The sequence below is a fragment of the Mus caroli genome, chromosome 19 (genome assembly GCF_900094665.2).
Source record: "Mus caroli chromosome 19, CAROLI_EIJ_v1.1, whole genome shotgun sequence".
Classification (NCBI taxonomy): Eukaryota; Metazoa; Chordata; class Mammalia; order Rodentia; family Muridae; genus Mus; species Mus caroli.
In genome coordinates this window covers 20,290,148-20,308,177 of record NC_034588.1, presented here as the reverse complement: position 1 = coordinate 20,308,177, position 18,030 = coordinate 20,290,148, and the positions used below count along the sequence as shown (strand labels likewise).

Below are 18,030 nucleotides of genomic sequence, written 5' to 3'. Positions count from 1 at the left end.
AAAAAAAAAAAAAAAAAAAAAAAAAAAAAAAAAGCTGGAGGGCCTGGAGTGTGCAGTGTGTGGAAACAACAAAGGAGACTATCTGCAACATGTTCAAAGAAGAAAACCACTCCTAAAAGATGTCCCCTATTCCCCACCCCCCCACACACTATACACACAATACTTATACATTTATTAAATTAGGCAACTGAGAAAGTCGGGGATGACAGATGAAATTCCCCAGGGAAGAGCACACCAACTGGTTTTCCAGGGCCAAATGGTTGGCCCTGAAAAACATACATACAAATAACATTATACATACTAAACAAGTTATATGTAGAAATATACATGCATTGCACATATACGCATATACATATATGTATATATACAACTAGTAAAAACAGAGGCCGTGGATTAAAAGGACAAAGGGGAGGGATGCATGTGAGAACTTGAAGGGAGGAAAGGGATGGGAGATATGTTGTAATTATATCACAATGAAATTTTTTAAATTAAAAAAATATATAATATCCTGATAGCTAGGCATGTAGATCAGTGATAAAGCACTTGCCTAGCATGTGCAAGGTCCTAGGACTGATGAGCAACACACACACACAAACACACACACACACACCTGTGTGACAGGTAGATAGTAAACTGCTTGCTATGTAAACATGAAGACCTGAGTTCTATCTCTGCCACACATGCTAAAACAAAACAAAACAAAAATCCTGGGTATAGCAATTTGTGTGTAAAATCCAGCACTGGGAAGGAGCTGATAAGAGGGTCTGAAGCTCCTTCGCTCACAGTCTCTGAGTTGGTGAACTCCAGGTTCACTGAGACATAGGTGAATCTGTGAATTCATGTCCAGCCTGGTCTACATTGTGAGTTCCAGGACGGCTAGGGATGTGTAAAAAGACCCCATCACAAAGTAGGTAGATAGACGATAGACAGACAGACAGATGGGAAGGGGTCAGGATGCACTGTATGAGACAAGAATAAATTTTAAAATGATAATGGGGAGAGTGATTAGGTATAGTGGTGAAGATCTATAACCCCAACACCAGGATGCTGACGTGGGAAGATAGCCATAAATTCAAGGGTTGCCTGGACAACATAGTGAGACCCTGCCTCAAAACAAAACACACACACACACACACACACACACACACACACACACACGTACATCTACAGTCCCAGTACTTGGGATACTGAGGCAAGAATACCACCATGAGAGCTGGAGAGATGGCTCTGATTAAGAGCACTGACTGACTGCTCTTCTGAAGGTCCCAAGTTCGGGTTTCAGCAACCACATGGAGGCTCACAACCATCTGTAATGAGATCTGATGCCCTCTTCTGGTGTGTCTGAAGACAGTTACAGTGTACTTTCATATTATAATAATAAATCTTTAAAAAAAAAAAAAGTATACCACCATGAGTTTGAGGTCAATTTGAGCTATTTAGTGAGATTCTATCCCCAGAAAAAAAGAAAAAGGAAGGAAGTAGAGAAGAGGAGAAAGGAAAGGATGGAAGGAGGGAGGAAGAGAGGAGGGAAGGAAAAGGAAAGAAAGAAGGAAGGAAGGAAGAAAGAGGAGGAAGCCAGGGGTGTGATGTGGCTCACCTAGAAGAAGATTATCTGCTTGCTCAGCATGCATAAAGCCTAGGGTTTGACCTCCAGAACCACATAAACCAGGTACAGGCTTGTACTCTGAGCATTTGGGAGACAGAGGCAGGAAGGTCAGAAATTCAAGCTCATCTTTATAGGGCGACCTAGAGCGCTTGCGGTCAGCAGAGGCAGAAAGGGGGCAACCGTCTCCATCCTCCAGTGCTCTCGTGTGCAAATGCCCATAGATACAGATTTGATAGAGACAGAAAGTTATCTAATATTTACAAAAGATGAACATGGTAACACATACCCATACCCTTCGCAATTTGTAAGCTACAACAGGAGGCTTACAAATGCAAAGCCATTCTGGTTTACCCAGTAAATTCAAGGCCAAAATGAGTTATGTGAAGACATTGTTTCAAAAACTAGTATGTTCTCATGTGAATATATAAACTTACTGAAAATAATGATGCATTTGAGCTTAAGTTATTCCACAGATTATCAAGTATTTCAAGGATGCTCACAGTAGTCCATGCCTATAAATCAGTATCTGGGTAGCTGAGACTGGAGGATAGAGTTTGAGGCCAGGCTAGGCCACATAATGAGACTCTTGTTGATGTGCGACTTGGTCTTCTCTTGGGTTCCCTAACAACTGGAGTGGGGCTCTCTCTGACTCTGTTGCCTGCCATTGCATTGGATCCCCTTTCCTATCTGGACTGCCTGGTTAGTCTCAGTGGGAGAAGATGGGCTTAGTCCTGCTGGGACAGATGTCCCAGGACAGGGTGGTATCCAAGACAAAAAAAAGCTATGGACCTTAAGCTTACTCCTCTGGATTCCCTAGCACCTCCAAGATCTTGAGTGCACATGGCCTCTGACCTTCAACAGCTGTGCTTGTTCATCTTCGTGAAAGTGCAGAAGCAGCAGGCTTCATTATAGATAGGAGAGGGTAGAGAGGGAGACATTTCTAAGTGCAGGACTAGGGGAAGAGAAGGGGGTGTGCGATTGGGATGTAAAGTGAATAACAAAAATAAATTATGGAAATATATATATATAGGGCTGGTGAGATGGCTCAGTGGGTAAGAGCACCCGACTGCTCTTCCGAAGGTCCGAAGTTCAAATCTCAGCAACCACATGGTGGCTCACAACCATCGTAATGAGATCTGACTCCCTCTTCTGGAGTGTCTGAAGACAGCTACAGTGTACTTACATATAATAAAATTTTTAAAAATCTTTTAAAAAAATATATAGAATAAAAAAAAAAAAAAAAAAAAAGAAAAAAAAAAAAAAAGATTAGATTTAGGAGTCTAAAGCCAGCTTATAGAGTGAACTCCAGTCCAGCCAAGAAGGGCCATGTAATGAGACCCCGTCTTAACACAAAACAAAAACCCACCCGAAACAATGTGTTCCGTGGGAGCAGAGATGTGTAGTTTCTATGGAGAAATTAATGGGTACTCAAGGTGTCGCTGACAAGAAAGGAAGTCGCTGTTTCTGACACAAACAACTCATTAGAAAGTGAAAAACCTTTCAGGATATACATCTGTCTTCTCACCACCAGCCCACCTCCTCTCCTCCTTTTTAATGACCTAGAAAAAGGCCCTAGCAAGAACAGGCAAAAAAGGCACCCCCTCTTCCTGAGCGATGCGTTGCGCACTGCATAAGCAGGGCTGTCCAACTACTGCCATCCTTCCTAGGAAATGGGTCAGTCCAAGAACACAGCCTCAACCACAGTGCTTGACCTGGTGGGTCCCACAAAGACCTGCTCGAATCCCTGGCTGTCCACTGCCACCTTCCCACCACCCGTAGTGGGTCTGCAGGGCAGAACAAACACCTCCATTCTCCAGTGTTCTCAAGGGCAAATCTAACGTAACAGTTTGTGAACATCCCAGACAGAATTCCACCATCCCTACCTAAGTCGTTTCCCTGAACCCTGGACTCAAAAATCAAGACGCGATAAACCTCCGGTTCACCGGAAGTATCGCCACACCCAAAGATGTTCTAAAGGAACGAGGAGGATGCCAGGCAGCCTCCGAAGGAACAATCCTGCCCCCCCACGGCTACCCATCCGAGTACCACCTGTTCTATCTCTCTCCTGTATCCTAGGTGGTTTCGCGATTTTTTTTTAAAAGAGATTTATTTTTGTATTATATGTAAATACACTGTAGCTGTCTTCCGACACACTAGAAGAGGGCATCTGATTCCATTACAGATGGTTGTGAGCCGCCATGTGGTTGCTGGGAAGTGAACTCAGGACCTCTGGAAGAGCAGTCAGTGCTCCTAACCGCTGAGCTGTCTCTACAGCCCGGTTTCACTATGTTTATGTTTGCCGTGTGACTTTGATGCTGAGATGCTGCTGCCGGGTCCCAGAGGGAAAGAAAGTAGCCTGTGCACTTTTTAAAGGGAACAGGTCTGTCCCGGGGCATACTTCACGCCCGCCATTTGGGATCTGTGGGGTACACAGATACCACTGCTACTGCTTGCATGGACACCCAAACTCCATAGATCTGTGAGAAACACACAGCCCTCCTGAAACTCCAAGGAAAGATGACAGACAAGATTCTTCTGGTACTCAGCACAGTAGGAACTGAGTCTCCTGGCCTCGTCTCAGAAATTCTAAACTAAAACCAGTGCAGAAGCAAACTATGGACCTCAAACAGCTATACGTATTTTTTTAAACACAAGAAAGGGCTGCCTGTTGGTACACCTCACTAGAAGGCACTGTTTAAGTCAGTCTGAGACCTTGGAGCTGGAAGCACCTAGCATGGAGCTTTCTAACTGGCCAGGTATCAGGAGCAGCAGCTAGCTTAAGAGGCACGTGATTCTCCCTGCCCCAGGGCACGGCCAGTTTCAAACCCAGCCTGAGTGCTTGCTTCAGTTGTATGCACACAAAGATGGGAGATAAGAGAAACCGGCCAAGGGTAGAACTGAAGGAACCTTACAAGCCAGCGGGTGGGGGTGGGGTTGCACTCTGTCTTCCTGGCCCTTCTTTGCATATACATTGCCTGGGGGTGGGGGCACGGTGCATTCATTGTTAAGACAGTTAAGTGATAGCTCCCAACTTTCAGTTTCTAAGTAATGGGTTTTTGTCTTGTTCTGCTTTGTTTCGCTTGTTTTTAATGTAGAATACCAAGCCAGGAGCTGTATGTAGCACACACCTGAAATTCCAATTCTTGAAAAGGCTGAGGTAGGGGGATGGTGTTCAAAGCCATCCTTGGTAGCCTAATAAATTTAAGTCTAGCCTGGGCTACAGGAAGCCGTGTCTCAATAAATAAAAAAGCTATGCACCTTAAGCTTACTCCCTCTGCTACTGCTTGCATGGACACCCAAACTCCATAGATCTGTGAGAAGCACACAGCCCTCCTGAAACTCTTGCTAACACCTCCAAGACCTTGGAGTGCACACGGCCCCTGACCTCTCTGCTTGGCCATCTTTGTGCAAGTGCAGAAGCAACAAGCCTCAGTACAGACTATGTCCTTGGATCGTTTCCTGGGCACGATGCCGGCCACCATCATGGACGAAGCCCTGCGGTCCATAGAGGGCCAGGCTGCTGCGTTTTGAGGCTTACGTGGGTCTTTTCTACTCGCTACTGTTATTTTCAACCTTATGCTTATGAGCCCTGAATGGGGCTGGCAGAACAGTGTCTGTGCAGATGTTAGAGGTCTCTAGGGAGCGCCAGAGCTCTGTATTTCCTCTTAAAGTCAGACCAGGAAGTGCTCAGAAAAGGCTGCTACCTCCCAGCCTCGCCAGACCAAGTGCAACGGAAGCCCAGGTTAGGAAGGTCCTACTGGAACGGCACCTGAGGGGCTGGCTTGTGGTCAAGTGGGACATGCTCTTAGGCAGACCTGGGTTGAGACAGGACTAGGTGCCGCCAGAGGAAAACAATGTCACAGTGCCTAGAATCTCACTCTTCAGCATCAGAGGTGGCATACAGTGGGTGTGTGACAGCCAGTGGAGACCACCAAGCTGCAGGGATGACCCTTCATGTTGCCAAAGCAGCCTGTGAATTTTGCTATTCCAGATATCAACCAGGGAAAGAAAGCGAGGAATCCCAAATTAGCGGGCTGTTTTGAGTTTTACCTCAGAAAGATAATACAATGTAATGTGTTAACAAGCTGTTTCTATAATTCCAGCACTTGCGAGGCTGAGGCAGAAGGATCACTGTGAGTTTGAGGCCAGTGTAGCTATAGAATCGTATCTTTACAAACTCACTGATCCTAAGAACTCTTATACAGCCAAGATAGAGCTTTTCTCCAACAGAGGGGGGTGGGGGGTGGGGTTAACTATGCCCACTCTAACAGCTAGCTAGGTTGTGACAGATGAGGCAGACAGGCAATGCTATGCCATCATTTGTCTCCAGCTTCCCCCCTGGGGACTTTGCATTGCTGGTACCAGGGTATGGCTGTGGTGGCAGAGTCTTACTCCACTGAACCACTCATATCTGCAACAAAATGAGTCAGAGATTGCCCTGATTCAGTGTTCATCAGCAGAAACTATGAAGGATGAGTCTGAGCTCTCCAAACATGAGGCGGCCCCTGTCTCCTGCCCACGATGGGATCTGGACAGGTGACCCAAGTTGGCCTTGGATGCTCTCAGAATTCATCCCTCCTGCCTAGCCCTCCCCAAATGCTCAGGTTAGAGGCATGCACTCCACGCCCAGCTTCATTCTGCTACTGTCTTTGAAACTGTAATGATACAAAAACAACAACAGAATTACAGCAAAAACTACAACAGAATTACGGCAGCCCAGGTGTGTGTGTGTGTGTGTGTGCGAGCGCATGCTTGCTTAAGCTCTGTTTTCTGTTTCCTGTATTTATTGTGGTGTTTCTGTTGAGTACGGTGCACATTGAAAGGACTTTGGAATCTCGATAGGAACCACTATATAAATGGCTCATCTTTACAGGGACCTTCTCTATTAAGTAGCACGTGGGATAATAAATGCTCACATAAATGTGATTCGTTTCATCCCTCAAAGCACTGGAACAGGTGATGTGAAAACCCTGAAGATCACACAGCTGCTTATAAAACTCGTCCCATGCGAAGCATTTGTTTGGTCTTGGTTCCCCAATCATCTCCTCAGGAGGGCCTGTGAGTGCATGAGCACTTGTAAAATATGTTGAAATCATCTGTACTCTGCCAGATCCTTTCTGTCCATTCGCTCAGAGCCTATCTTTTCTGGTACGCTCAGGAGAGCAGAGAAAATAAATGCTGCTCTTTGGCACAGTGTCTATTTGCAAGCCTAAGTGGACATCGGTGTTTGATTTGCCTTGCCTGGCCTCTATCTTCCTCTACTGGTAAGGCACAGGGCACCTTGCTTCCCTTTGCAGCCAGTCCTTTCTCTGAGCCCACACCTTCAGACCTGAGAGTCTTGGATGAATAAGTCTGTTTTCATAAGGGACACACCACTTCAGCTTAGCCCTGGCTTTCAGCCTGGGTTGTTTGCTGGGATCATTAGGAATGGGAAGTAGCCTTTCTGTGGGGCTTTGCTGAATTGGCAGGAAGTGAGTCTGGTGTTGCTTGGCAGCCATTTTAGTACCATTCAGAGACAGCCTGCTCATGAATGAAGCCAGAGCCAGCAAGAGGATGGCAAAGCCATAGAGTGGGGGGCACTGAATGTCCGTCCGCATTCAGCAACTCCTGAACCCGGAGCTCTATTTTTAATCTTTTTTTAAGTTTTGCTAAGTAGCCTAGTGTGCCCTCTAACACGTGGCGGTTGTCTGCTGCCTAAGCCTATCAAGTGTTGGGATTATAGGTGAGAGACACAACGCCCAGCTCAGAGCAAGTCCAAGTCTGGACTTTCTTGCTTGCAACCTATTTATGGATCCCAAACCCAGCCCCTGGCAGGTGTGGCTGCACTGGCCTGTCATCTCAGCAGTCTGGAAGCTAAGGCAGAAAGACAGCCTTAGATCATAGAGTTGCAGGGCTGGCATGAGCTATACAAGCCAGACCCTGTCTCAAAACGCAAAAGCAAACAAACAAAAAGAGCAAATCGAAACAACAATGACAAATTTGGTCTGTTTGTTTGTTTGTTTTTACTGTTTGGAAGGAAATAGTTTCAGGTGACACGGTCAGAAGCAGTAATTTTTGTTGACTTTCCTAACTAAAACTCATAAAAACTATCTTCCCATCAGAGCTGGGGCACAAGGAAGACAGCTTAAGATGGTGGCTCTAGGGCCAAACCCAAAAGAGCCATAAGAATAAATACAGAATCTCTTCTCACTGGGAACAAGCCACTCAACAGCCCCCATGAAACAGTAGGCATGTCTCAGCATAACCTTGGACTAGTCTGATTCCTCCTGTTTAAACAAGAAAAGCAGCACACTTCTATTCTATCTTATGGGATTGACATTTAACTGAAACGCATGTAAGCCACTTAGCTCAGGCTCTGAGACATACTACATGCTCAGTATGATAGTGCTCACTAAGTCTCAATGGCTGTCGCCATCTAACACACCTTTCACTTGGTCACAGTTGTTCAGTACCATCCTGAGTCCACCTAGAATTCTAAACAAAAATTCTAAGACTCTCAAAGGTGTCTGGGATATGTATGTAAAATATATATTTTTTAATGGTAGTAACACTCAGCAAAAGGTTAGCATGCATAATCTTTTAAATGACTCGTCTGAACGTGGCCTCATAACTTCATGAATATATATAATTATGGAACCCCATTTGACAGGTGAGAAACCTGAGGTTTCAGGGAGATAAAAGCTTTACCTGAGTCTTTGTGATGAGAGTTATGGAGTCAGGGTTAGGTTAGGCCTGGGCAGGCCCATGCTCCCATCACAGTACCCCTGTCTCCATGCTGAAGGTAAAGGCTCTTCTGGAAGCCCCTTACCTTAGCTAGAGCTTCTAAGAGGTCACGCACTACTCTGATGGGCCAGGACCTTGTCATTACTAACTGCGATCTTAGCAGAGCCGATCCCCTGGAAAGGGCAGGTGCTGAAGTTCCCCCACCTTTCCCCCATTGTTCTGAGCCACAATGATCTGCAGTGTTGGTATATGCCTTTAATCCCAGCACTCGGGAGTAAGAAGCAGGCGGATTTCTGAGTTCGAGGCCAGCCTGGTCTACAAAGTGAGTTCGAGGCCAGCCAGGGCTATACAGAGAAACCCTGTCTCGAAAAACAAATAAACAAACAAACAAACAAACAATTAATTAATTAATTAATTTCAGGGGCCCAAGACACAGTGCTAGCAGCACTCAGGAGGCCCAGGTTCCATCCCCTCAACCCCAGAAAACACTTTCATTCACTCAAAGACCCAGCAGCTCTGGTCTGGGATGATGCGGTAGGAACCCTTGGATCCCAGGTCCAGATTCTCAGTTCTTACCACAGGCTTCCAAAGCCCTGTGCACCTGGGAAGTGTGCAGCTAAGACAAAAGGTGGCTTGAAGACACACCTCACAAACGTGTGTGTTTAGGAACAAGTGGAAATGAATGTGGAGAAAGACCCAAGAAATAAAAAATAAAAATAAGGGGCTGGTGAGATGGCTCAGTGGGTAAGAGCACCCGACTGCTCTTCCAAAGGTCCGAAGTTCAAATCCCAGCAACCACATGGTGGCTCACAACTCCCTCTTCTGGAGTGTCTGAAGACAACTACAGTGTACTTACATATAATAAATAAATAAATCTTTAAAATAAAAATAAAAACATAATAAAAAACTTTGGGTTCCTCCCTATTCTGGTAGAAGACGCCATTCTCCCAATATCACTACACTTACTGAGGAGGCAAGACAGATACTTAAACTCTTGGCCTCCCAGGAAGGAAAAGGAAGGACTCTGAGCTTGGCCTGGAGCTGCCTCGGGACCTGAGGTTGGCTGGGAATGAGAGGAAGAGGCTGGGCCACTCCCCCAAGCCCCTTTACCTGATTAACTCATCTAAGCTGCAGCATCAGCATCCACCGGGCACAGCTCTAAAACAACAATATAAATAAAACCTCCTTAATCACAGATTCAAAGCCCCGGGAGCTCACCAGGGAGGGAGACATGAGCGATTTCAGAAGCCAGCTGAAAGTCACCACGGGCTTTAACATTTTCTACTGAAAAACTACGGGCCGCAGAAGATTCCAGAAGCTCAGAGTCACATGCTAGCGAAGGCTAGAGGGCTTCTGTATCCTGGCAATGTGCCTCCAAATCTCCAAAGTTCCTCCAATGCTCCTGCAGATCAAGCCCATCTCAGAGGGTGGGCACATGCTCTTTTACAGACAAAATGATGGATGAGATGACCTTTCAAGGTCACGTCCAACCTCCAAGGTCTATTCTTTTTAGACCAACAATTACCACCACCAAGTGCACTAGGCTTAGGCCTGTGACTAACTTCCAACAAAAAGTGGGGCGGCCTGGGAGCCAGGATTACCCACGACCACTGCTGGGAGGATCTCTCTTTCCCTTTTTAACATCTGTGGGTTCTTTTTTTCTCTCTCCCTTTTGCGTGTGTTGCATAGAAACAGAAAGTGCCTTTGTACCAATTACTAGGCATTAATTTACGCTCCTCCGTGGGCGCTGGGCTTTCTGGAGAAACACTAAGGCAGGGTGGGAGGGTGATGTGGGGGAGGTTTCTAGCTGTAAGCTAGCTTCCCCCAACCCTGAGAATAGATAAGGCAAGAGAGAAAGAGAGAAGAAAAGCCAGACTAAGAAACACAACAAGCCTGGGTGTTGTTTTTCAAAACCAACAAGGCTAATGCTCGGAAGGCATTCAGAAACCAAGCTGATGGGGCTGGGAAGGCAGGCTCTCCAAGCAGAGCTAGAGCCCTGTGGCTTTAGGGCCTGCAGGAAGAGCACGAGAAACCATCTGCCCCGTTTTCTTCCTCTCAATGAACTTATTAGGAAAGATCGTTGTCAGCCACTTTCCCAGCGTGCCCTGTGATGTTTCTCCCTGGGAAGTTCACTTAGGGAGTTTCCCACAGACGCTGCAGAATGACTGAATGGGTTCTTGGGGATAGGCATCAACAACCGAGCCAGGGATGGGGTCCCTCCTGTTATAGCACGGTGTCTAAAGGCAATGGATGCTACCATCCAGAGGGCTCTGCTTTCCCCAGCTCCTCCCTCCTCCAACCCTGGGCCCACTCACACTCCATGAGAGGGAAACCAGGGAAACAACAACCACGTGGTTTTCAAAATTGTACCCCATTTGCATTTCATGCTGTGAAGCAGGGATCCTCGCCAGCTTCTGAAGCTCCAAAGGCCACCCTGCTTTGTCAGTGCTGAGGCACAGGGATGGGGCAACTAAGAGATGAAGGAGGGCTCCTTCTCTTCCAGACTAAGGACAAACAAGCGCCACCAGAGCGGGTCTCCATCTCGAAGGGATTTTTCTGCTAGGCCAAATAACCCAAGGACTCAAGAGAAGTATACCTCGTCTGCAATTCACAAGCAAGCCCCCAAGAACCCAACAAACTCAAGAACCTATCTTCTCAACAGGAAGCCTCACATGGCTCTGCACTCACCTCGCTACGATCCACTCAAGGCACTTGAAAATGGGGCTAGACATTCCCACGGCGGGTGGGGTGGTTAACATCGTCCCCAGGCAGGCAAAAATTGGTTCTCTGATAGATGGAAACAATCTTAGGTAGGTATTAGAATGATCTGTGGCCTTCTAAAGGGGCACAGGTCCCTAAGCAGCTCTAGAATTCATGCTCTCAGTGTTAAGACACCATAGGGTGGGTACAGGATGGGCATTTGTAGAAAAACATCATCTCAAGTCTCCTTAGGGGACCTATAATGGGAAAACAGTGGAGACATAGTTCCATAGGCAAGTCGACCCCTCCCCACTCAGTGGGGTTTAGCTGGAAACGCATCTGGGAGGAAGGAAGCAGTTTATGAAATCTATCCCATTAACACCGTGGCAAGGGCTGGAGAGATGGCTCAGCGGTTAAGAGCATTGTCTGCTCTTCCAGAGGTCCTGAGTTCAAATCCCAGCAACCACATGGTGGCTCACAACCATCTGTAATGGGATCTGATGCCCTCTTCTGGTATGTCTGAAGACAGCAACAGTGTACTCATATACATTAAATAAATCTTTTTAAAAAACAAAAACAAACAAAAAAACAAAAAAACCACTGTGGCAAACAGCACGCCTCCTTAAGAAGGAGAACACAGGGTTTCCTTGTACTTACAAAAAGAGAAGGTGACAACACTTCCAGCCACTAAGGTCTCAAAGTCTAGGGCTTGGGGTCACTGCCAGAGCTGGCTCTGGCCCTGAAATCTAGACTCCCTGGACTTTTGTTTGGGTGCTAAGAATTGAACCCAGGGCCTTGGGCATGATAAGCATGTCTTTTGCCACTGAACATCTGTAGCCCCTGTAAGTAGCTTCCTATCACAATTCTGTGAGACAGGGTCTCACTATATAACCCTGGCAGCCTGTTAGTAGCTTGCTTGCTATGTAGACCAGGCTGACCTTGAACTCTGAAAGATCCATCTGCTTCTGCCTCCCAAGTGCTAGGATTAAAGGCATGTGCTACCACATCGACCATATCACATTTCTAATAACACTAGATTCTCCTTGGACAAACAATGACTCCAAAGCCGCAGAGAATAGTAAAAGAGGCTGACTACCTTGGAAGGTAACTTGTCCACTCAAGTTAGAATAGCCAGTATGGACAGTCCTTGGGGGAGGAGGAGGGGGGAGACAAAACTATTCTATTCCAAAACTGAAGGATGCTATACCAGCCCCTTCTGCCAGACACTCTGAGAAGCCAAGAAAAAAGTCTAAGTCTGGCATACATGCCTGTAACCTCTGCACTTAGGGGGAGGGGGGAGGGGAACATCTCAAATCCAAGTTCAGCTTATAGCAAGTTCAGCCTATAGCAAGGCACTGCCTCCAAAAACCAAAAGTAAAAAGATATAAATGAGGCCCTCCTGATAAAAAGTGGTTCAAACCAATTGTTGCTAGGCAAGAATCCGGCCCACTATTTGCCAGATCTTTCCAGAGAAGCTAGACATCTGGACTTATGCCAGAATCCTGATTTTTTAGATGCTGGTAACTAATGAAATTTTTATAAACTCTGTGCTGTCCACAGCAAACAAATCTGCAAAGCCAATTCTGCAGCAGGGTGACAGTTTGCAAACCCCCAATTACAAAGACCTGCTGTAGGGTCTCAGGAAAACAGAGAGGCAAAACTCGAGCCTCACTCAGTCACCTCCTCTGTGTCCTTCCTCGGGACATCATGGAAGGTGTTCCATGAATTAAAGGGGGCAAAAAATTGAAATGATGCAACTTCTATGGAAGCTGAGCTGTGTAAGACTCTATAAGGAAGTGAACAAAAGGGAGGGATTCTAGAGGGACTGTGTGGAGCAGTACTGAGCTCAGGGGGGTGTGGCAGGGACTTCAGCTCTTAAGATTTTCACGGAATGCAGATGATCCAAGCACCTTCAGGATTTAAGAAGGTGCAGAGAGAAAATCCGGAAGCTGCTTGCCCCACCCAACCACGAGCTAACCTGAAGCTGTCTGAGAATGGAAGCGACAGAAACTCAGCTTGGCATGCGCCTCCACACCAAAACACTTCGGGCATTATCTGTAGAGGCTGGCATTTCTGTCCACACTAGCAGTACTTATCCCCAACGCCCCCCAAAACATAAGTTAAGACCCCTGAAATCACCACACCACTAGAGCCAAAGGTATGACTGTAGCAGTTTAAAATGGGAAGAACATCTCCTTAATTTCCTTTTCGACTGTGATCGGTGTGAAAGGTTCTCCTGAAACAGCTGAGCTGACGTGCCTTATGGAGAATTAAAGAGCAGCACGCATGCACGCACACATGAGCAGCCATTTCTATAAATGCCCGAGAAAAGCACTCAGCTGAAATGGCCCAGAATGCTGGGTATCTTCTGCTGAGCCACAGTAGGCACTGCGGGCCTCCCCACCTGCATCATCCACTGGGCAGCCCTCCTGAAGGAGAAAATGCCTTTGCTCAAGGTGGCCATGGGTGTCCATGTGAGCCACTGAACCCTGGGAACATGGCTGACATGGCCAGGCCTGCCCAACAGCTGTGGAGAGTAACTCGCTGAGTTAATATACCTCTGTTCACCTCCCAGAGCCCTACTAAAGGTCACACCCCCCACTGAGGGTACAGGCCTGTCCAACTGCTATTATAGAGTCAAACTTACAAAGGCGCAGTTTCATATGGCAACCTAGACATGGACCCCAAATATCACCTAGCTTTTCATTATCACTAGGAAATTTAAGACTTATTCTGATGCTGGCAGCCACCTCCCAAAGACTCACTTTCCAAAAGATAATAAAAAAGGGCAGATGGCTACATAGTCTTTTCAAAAGCAAACAAACCCGAAAATCCCACCGAGTACCATTTTGAAACCAAAGAAAGGTTCCGGACCTCTTCTACAAAATGCCAAAGCCTCACACCAAACCCCTCAACACTTTTGTACACGATGCCAACAACTCTGAAACATGCTGTCTCAGGACCAGGTAAGGCCCGCTGCCTAATCATAACAACAGTTACAAACGACCCTTCCCTAGCTGATCACAACACGTGTCCATATGTGAACGCCTTCCACCTTTTTCTAGGCATGTTTAACTAGAACCACCAGAGCTAGTTGACCAGGGTCCTACTAAGCTCCTAAAACCAGTTCCCTAGAGCTGATGGGTTTACAGCAACGTTGGTGTGCAGCGTGGCCTACAGCTAAGAGGAACGCCCCCACACTCAACCCGGAGGCCTTGAACTCCAGCAAAGACCACACCTCTCTCCTAAGGCTTCAGGCATGAGACCAAATAAGTCACATGGGAACAGATCAGCACTGAATCACGTTCCTTAGGAAAGCTAACTAGTCAAGAAGTTAATCCACAATCCATTCCTTCATCAGTCTCCCCTGCAGCCTGAAGCAGTTTTATTTTAAACCTCTCAGGGGACTCTTAGCCAAATTTAAAACCACCTTGGCAAGCCCTGAAAAGTAGCCGCCATCCAGCTAAATGAGTCCTTAGTCATCCTAAAACGATTCACGCAGAGTGCGGCTCCCCTCCCAGGCCGACCCCTCCGCTGCAACCCCACCGGGGAATGGAATAAAAGCTGCGCCACCTGACTACCCTACCGGTAGCCAGTGTCTCCCCAGGTGGGGCGGCCCCGCAGCGGCGGGGTACGGAGTCCCGGGGGCGGGGCGGGTAAGGGAGGGGCGGGCCGGCTCCAGGCCGAGCCACGCAAGCCACTTGCTCAGAGCGGCGGTTGGGGGGGTGGGGGTGGTGGTCGGGTGGCTCCTAAAGGTTGGAGCCAAGTAAGGAGAGAGTGCAGGAGTTAAGCAGCATCTTCTCCAAAATGTTTGCAGCCACTAGGCCGAGTGCGGTGTCCTGGGCGCCCAGGAATGCTGGCCGGCCAAAGGTTAGCTAAAGCCCGGAGCGGGGGAGAGGCGACGCCGCTAACCTGTATGCACTCTGTAATGGGCTTTAAGATGGGAAGATTTTCCATAGACTTTCCCACAGCCACTGTACGGGCACTTGTGCCTCTTTTCGGAGGCGTGTTTCCCCTTCGAAGCCACTCCAGAGTGGAGGAGGGAGAGCGGGCTGGGCGCGCTGCCAGAATCCTGTCTCTCCTCCGGGCTGTGGGAAGGACTCGACCCAGATTCGGTGGTCACGTCGCTGTCGGATCCTATATCCTCATCGGGACTCTCCAGACTGTCGCTGCACACCGAGGGGGTCTGGATGGGTCGGTATTTGTTGAGGTCCAACAAGCTCTTGGCGATAGTGACCAGCGTGCAATAATCCTTCCAGGTGTCCCCCGGGTCACCGTGTTCCTTGGTCACCTCGCGCTCAGGTAGTCGCAGCCGCTCGGCTTCCGGAGCGCCCCCGTGCTCCGGCACGGCGGCGCGGTTGGAGATGGAAACCAGACACTGGGCAGCCACGAAGTCCATGTAGGCGGCCGCGGACATGGTGCGGGCGACGGCAGCCCGGGCGGTGCGGCCAAACTTGACGGTGGCTGCGGAGCTTCGGCTAGCCCTGCCCTGGCCTCGGACGACGAGCGCGGTGCGGCGCGGCCGAGGGGGCGGGGGCGCGGGAGCTTGCGACTCGCGGGAGCGCCGAGGCGACCTCAGCCCCTCATCTTTACGTAACCGGCAGCGCCTCCGCACGCAGAAGCCGCGGCCGGCTCCGCCGCTGTCGCCGCCGCCCTGCCCGGCGCCCCGCGCGATCCCACGATGGGCGCGCCCTCCTCCTGAGCCGGTTCCTTGGAGAGATGCCACACGTGGCGGTCGCAAGTTTATTCAACTGCAAACGTGTCGGAGTCCCAGAGAAAGCCAACTGCGAGCCAGGCGCACGTCCTCGACCGCCTCTCCGCCGAGCTGACGCCCCGGGGCATCAGCCGAGTACGCGGACGAGGGGGGCCGGGGCTGAGTGGGGCGCCGCGCCTACGAGACACTTCTTCCCGCGTCCGCCGACGGCCGCTGAGCCCCTGGTCCTGCCGCGCCGCGCCTCTCCGGCATTCTCCAGCTCAGTAACAATTTCGCAGAATCCCATCACGTCACAATCCAGGCCCCCTCCAATTGGCCAGTGGGGAGGGTGATTCAACTCTGTTTACTTTCTCCCCCTGCCAGTCAGAAGGGCCCTTCGGTGGAGAGGTGCGTCTAGAACTACGGCGCGCGGCCAATCCGACCGTTCCGTTCCGCCGCCGCGTGCTGCCCCTCCAGCCCCGAACGCTGACATTTAAAAGGGAAACTGCTCGGAGCCCGGCAACCAGCGGCTGCGCATCCCCGCAGATGCCGCCCAGACCGCGCGCGCGCCCACGCCTCCCGGCCCACGTGCCAGCTGGCGTGGCTTGGGACCGCATCTCCCCTAGGCAGTTACGCCCATCCCTAGGGACGAAACAGAACTTCAACTTCGGGTTCCCAGCCCTCAAACAGTTAAGTGACTTCCTGCAAACGCTACAGTCCCAGCAACGAGCCTTCCAATCAAAAGTAAGTTGGTTGATGTCACTGGCATTGGCTCAGCCAATCACAAGGGCGTTCCAAAAGGAAGCGCTCGACACTTGTAAACCTGCGGAGTAGAAGTGAAATCGGACAGATCTTTTCATATTTGTGTTGCTGGTGCTAACTCTAAAATATAGATGGAAGGACAGGGTGCTTAATAAACCAAGTGTGAGTCTATAATTTTAAACAAACCCTCGATATGGCAGGCCACGTTGTCCAAGGACAGACTCGGATGAGACAGCATCAATTCGTTCTTGTTTGGAATGCAGCACTTAGGAGATGTTTAAAAGTTCTTCCACCCCACACATTATCCAAGAGAAATTAATCTAAAAAATTTCACAGCTAACAAAAGATCCGGTTCCGTATTCAATGGTTCTTACACAAAAGCACGGCCATCTTGGTATTTTGCTAAACCTCATGGTTCCTACTTCCTTGGGCGCCATTGACTCTAAATTCGCTCTGTCTTGAAGCTATCTTAACCCATAAACAGAGACCAAGAAGACATTGCATTTGCATAACTTTAAAAAATCCTTTTCTTTTTAGGGGCTCCTCCCCGTTCCTGCTGGGCAAGCCTTTCCTTCCTCTTGCTTCACAATTGTGGAGAACAAGACTGGTCTACCTTATCAGGTAGACTATGGACAGCAGAACTCAAAAGAAAGCACAGGGTTCCCGATTCCTGACTCCGCTTTAGAGGAGCCACCCCTGTGAAATATTAACTGTGTTAAATAGTCCTGAGAACTGGAATCAGCCAGAGAGCCTTAACAACTGAATCTTGTGGCTTTACTTGGTCAACAATTAGTGTGGGGTTAGGAGTCTGATTAACTCAGCATGCTTTTTCCTGAGATGAATGCTGGGGTTGTTTTCCATCTTGATAGCTAAAGATCTATAGCAGGGCATACAGTCAACACTGTGGATTTAAAATCCCTCCATTGTGGGGCGGTGGTGGCGCACGCCTTTAATCCCAGCACTCGGGAGGCAGAGGCAGGTGGATTTCTGAGTTCGAGAGGCCAGCCTGGTCTACAGAGTGGGTTCCAGGACAACCAGGGCTACACAGAGAAACCCTGTCTCAAAAAACCAAAATAAATAAATAAATAATCCCTCCATTTATCCTGAGTAAGAAAGGCTCTTTTTTCTATGAGACACTAACTTCACAATATCTAACCCCAACGTTCCCACTCGTGGCTAACCCTTAATGTTTTGGATATCTCCACCGGGTTCTCTGGGGGTCTCAGAAGAACCCTTCCAGTTTGAAGGATAGGGTAAATTATTTTGACTTTTAAAGTTATGCAGGAAAGACACCACACAAGGTCATTTCCTGGGAAAAGAACAAATATGACAGGAAGTGCTAACCCATGGAGAAATATCACTGCTATCACATCACATCATGAGAGGACAGAGGACATGCTTCGTGCAGGACCCAGGCCCAAAGATCCTTATGACATCCATATATATATATATATATATATATATATAGAGAGAGAGAGAGAGAGAGAGAGAGAGAGAGAGAATATATATAATAGTGTATAGCAGGGAAGCCATCTTGGAAATCTTG

The 18,030-nt window shown here is 48.4% G+C and overlaps 1 protein-coding gene across 1 annotated transcript in view; it reads right to left on the bottom strand.

The window, feature by feature from the left end:
- Klf9 (Kruppel like factor 9) overlaps window positions 1-16,239 on the bottom strand; it is a 26,128-nt gene extending 9,889 nt beyond the window's left edge. The window contains exon 1 of the mRNA XM_021151710.2: window positions 14,942-16,239. Within this exon, the coding sequence (XP_021007369.1) occupies window positions 14,942-15,446 (505 nt within the window). The 5' untranslated portion in view covers window positions 15,447-16,239. The remainder of the gene's footprint in view (window positions 1-14,941) is intronic.
- Window positions 16,240-18,030: the final 1,791 nt, after the last annotated feature.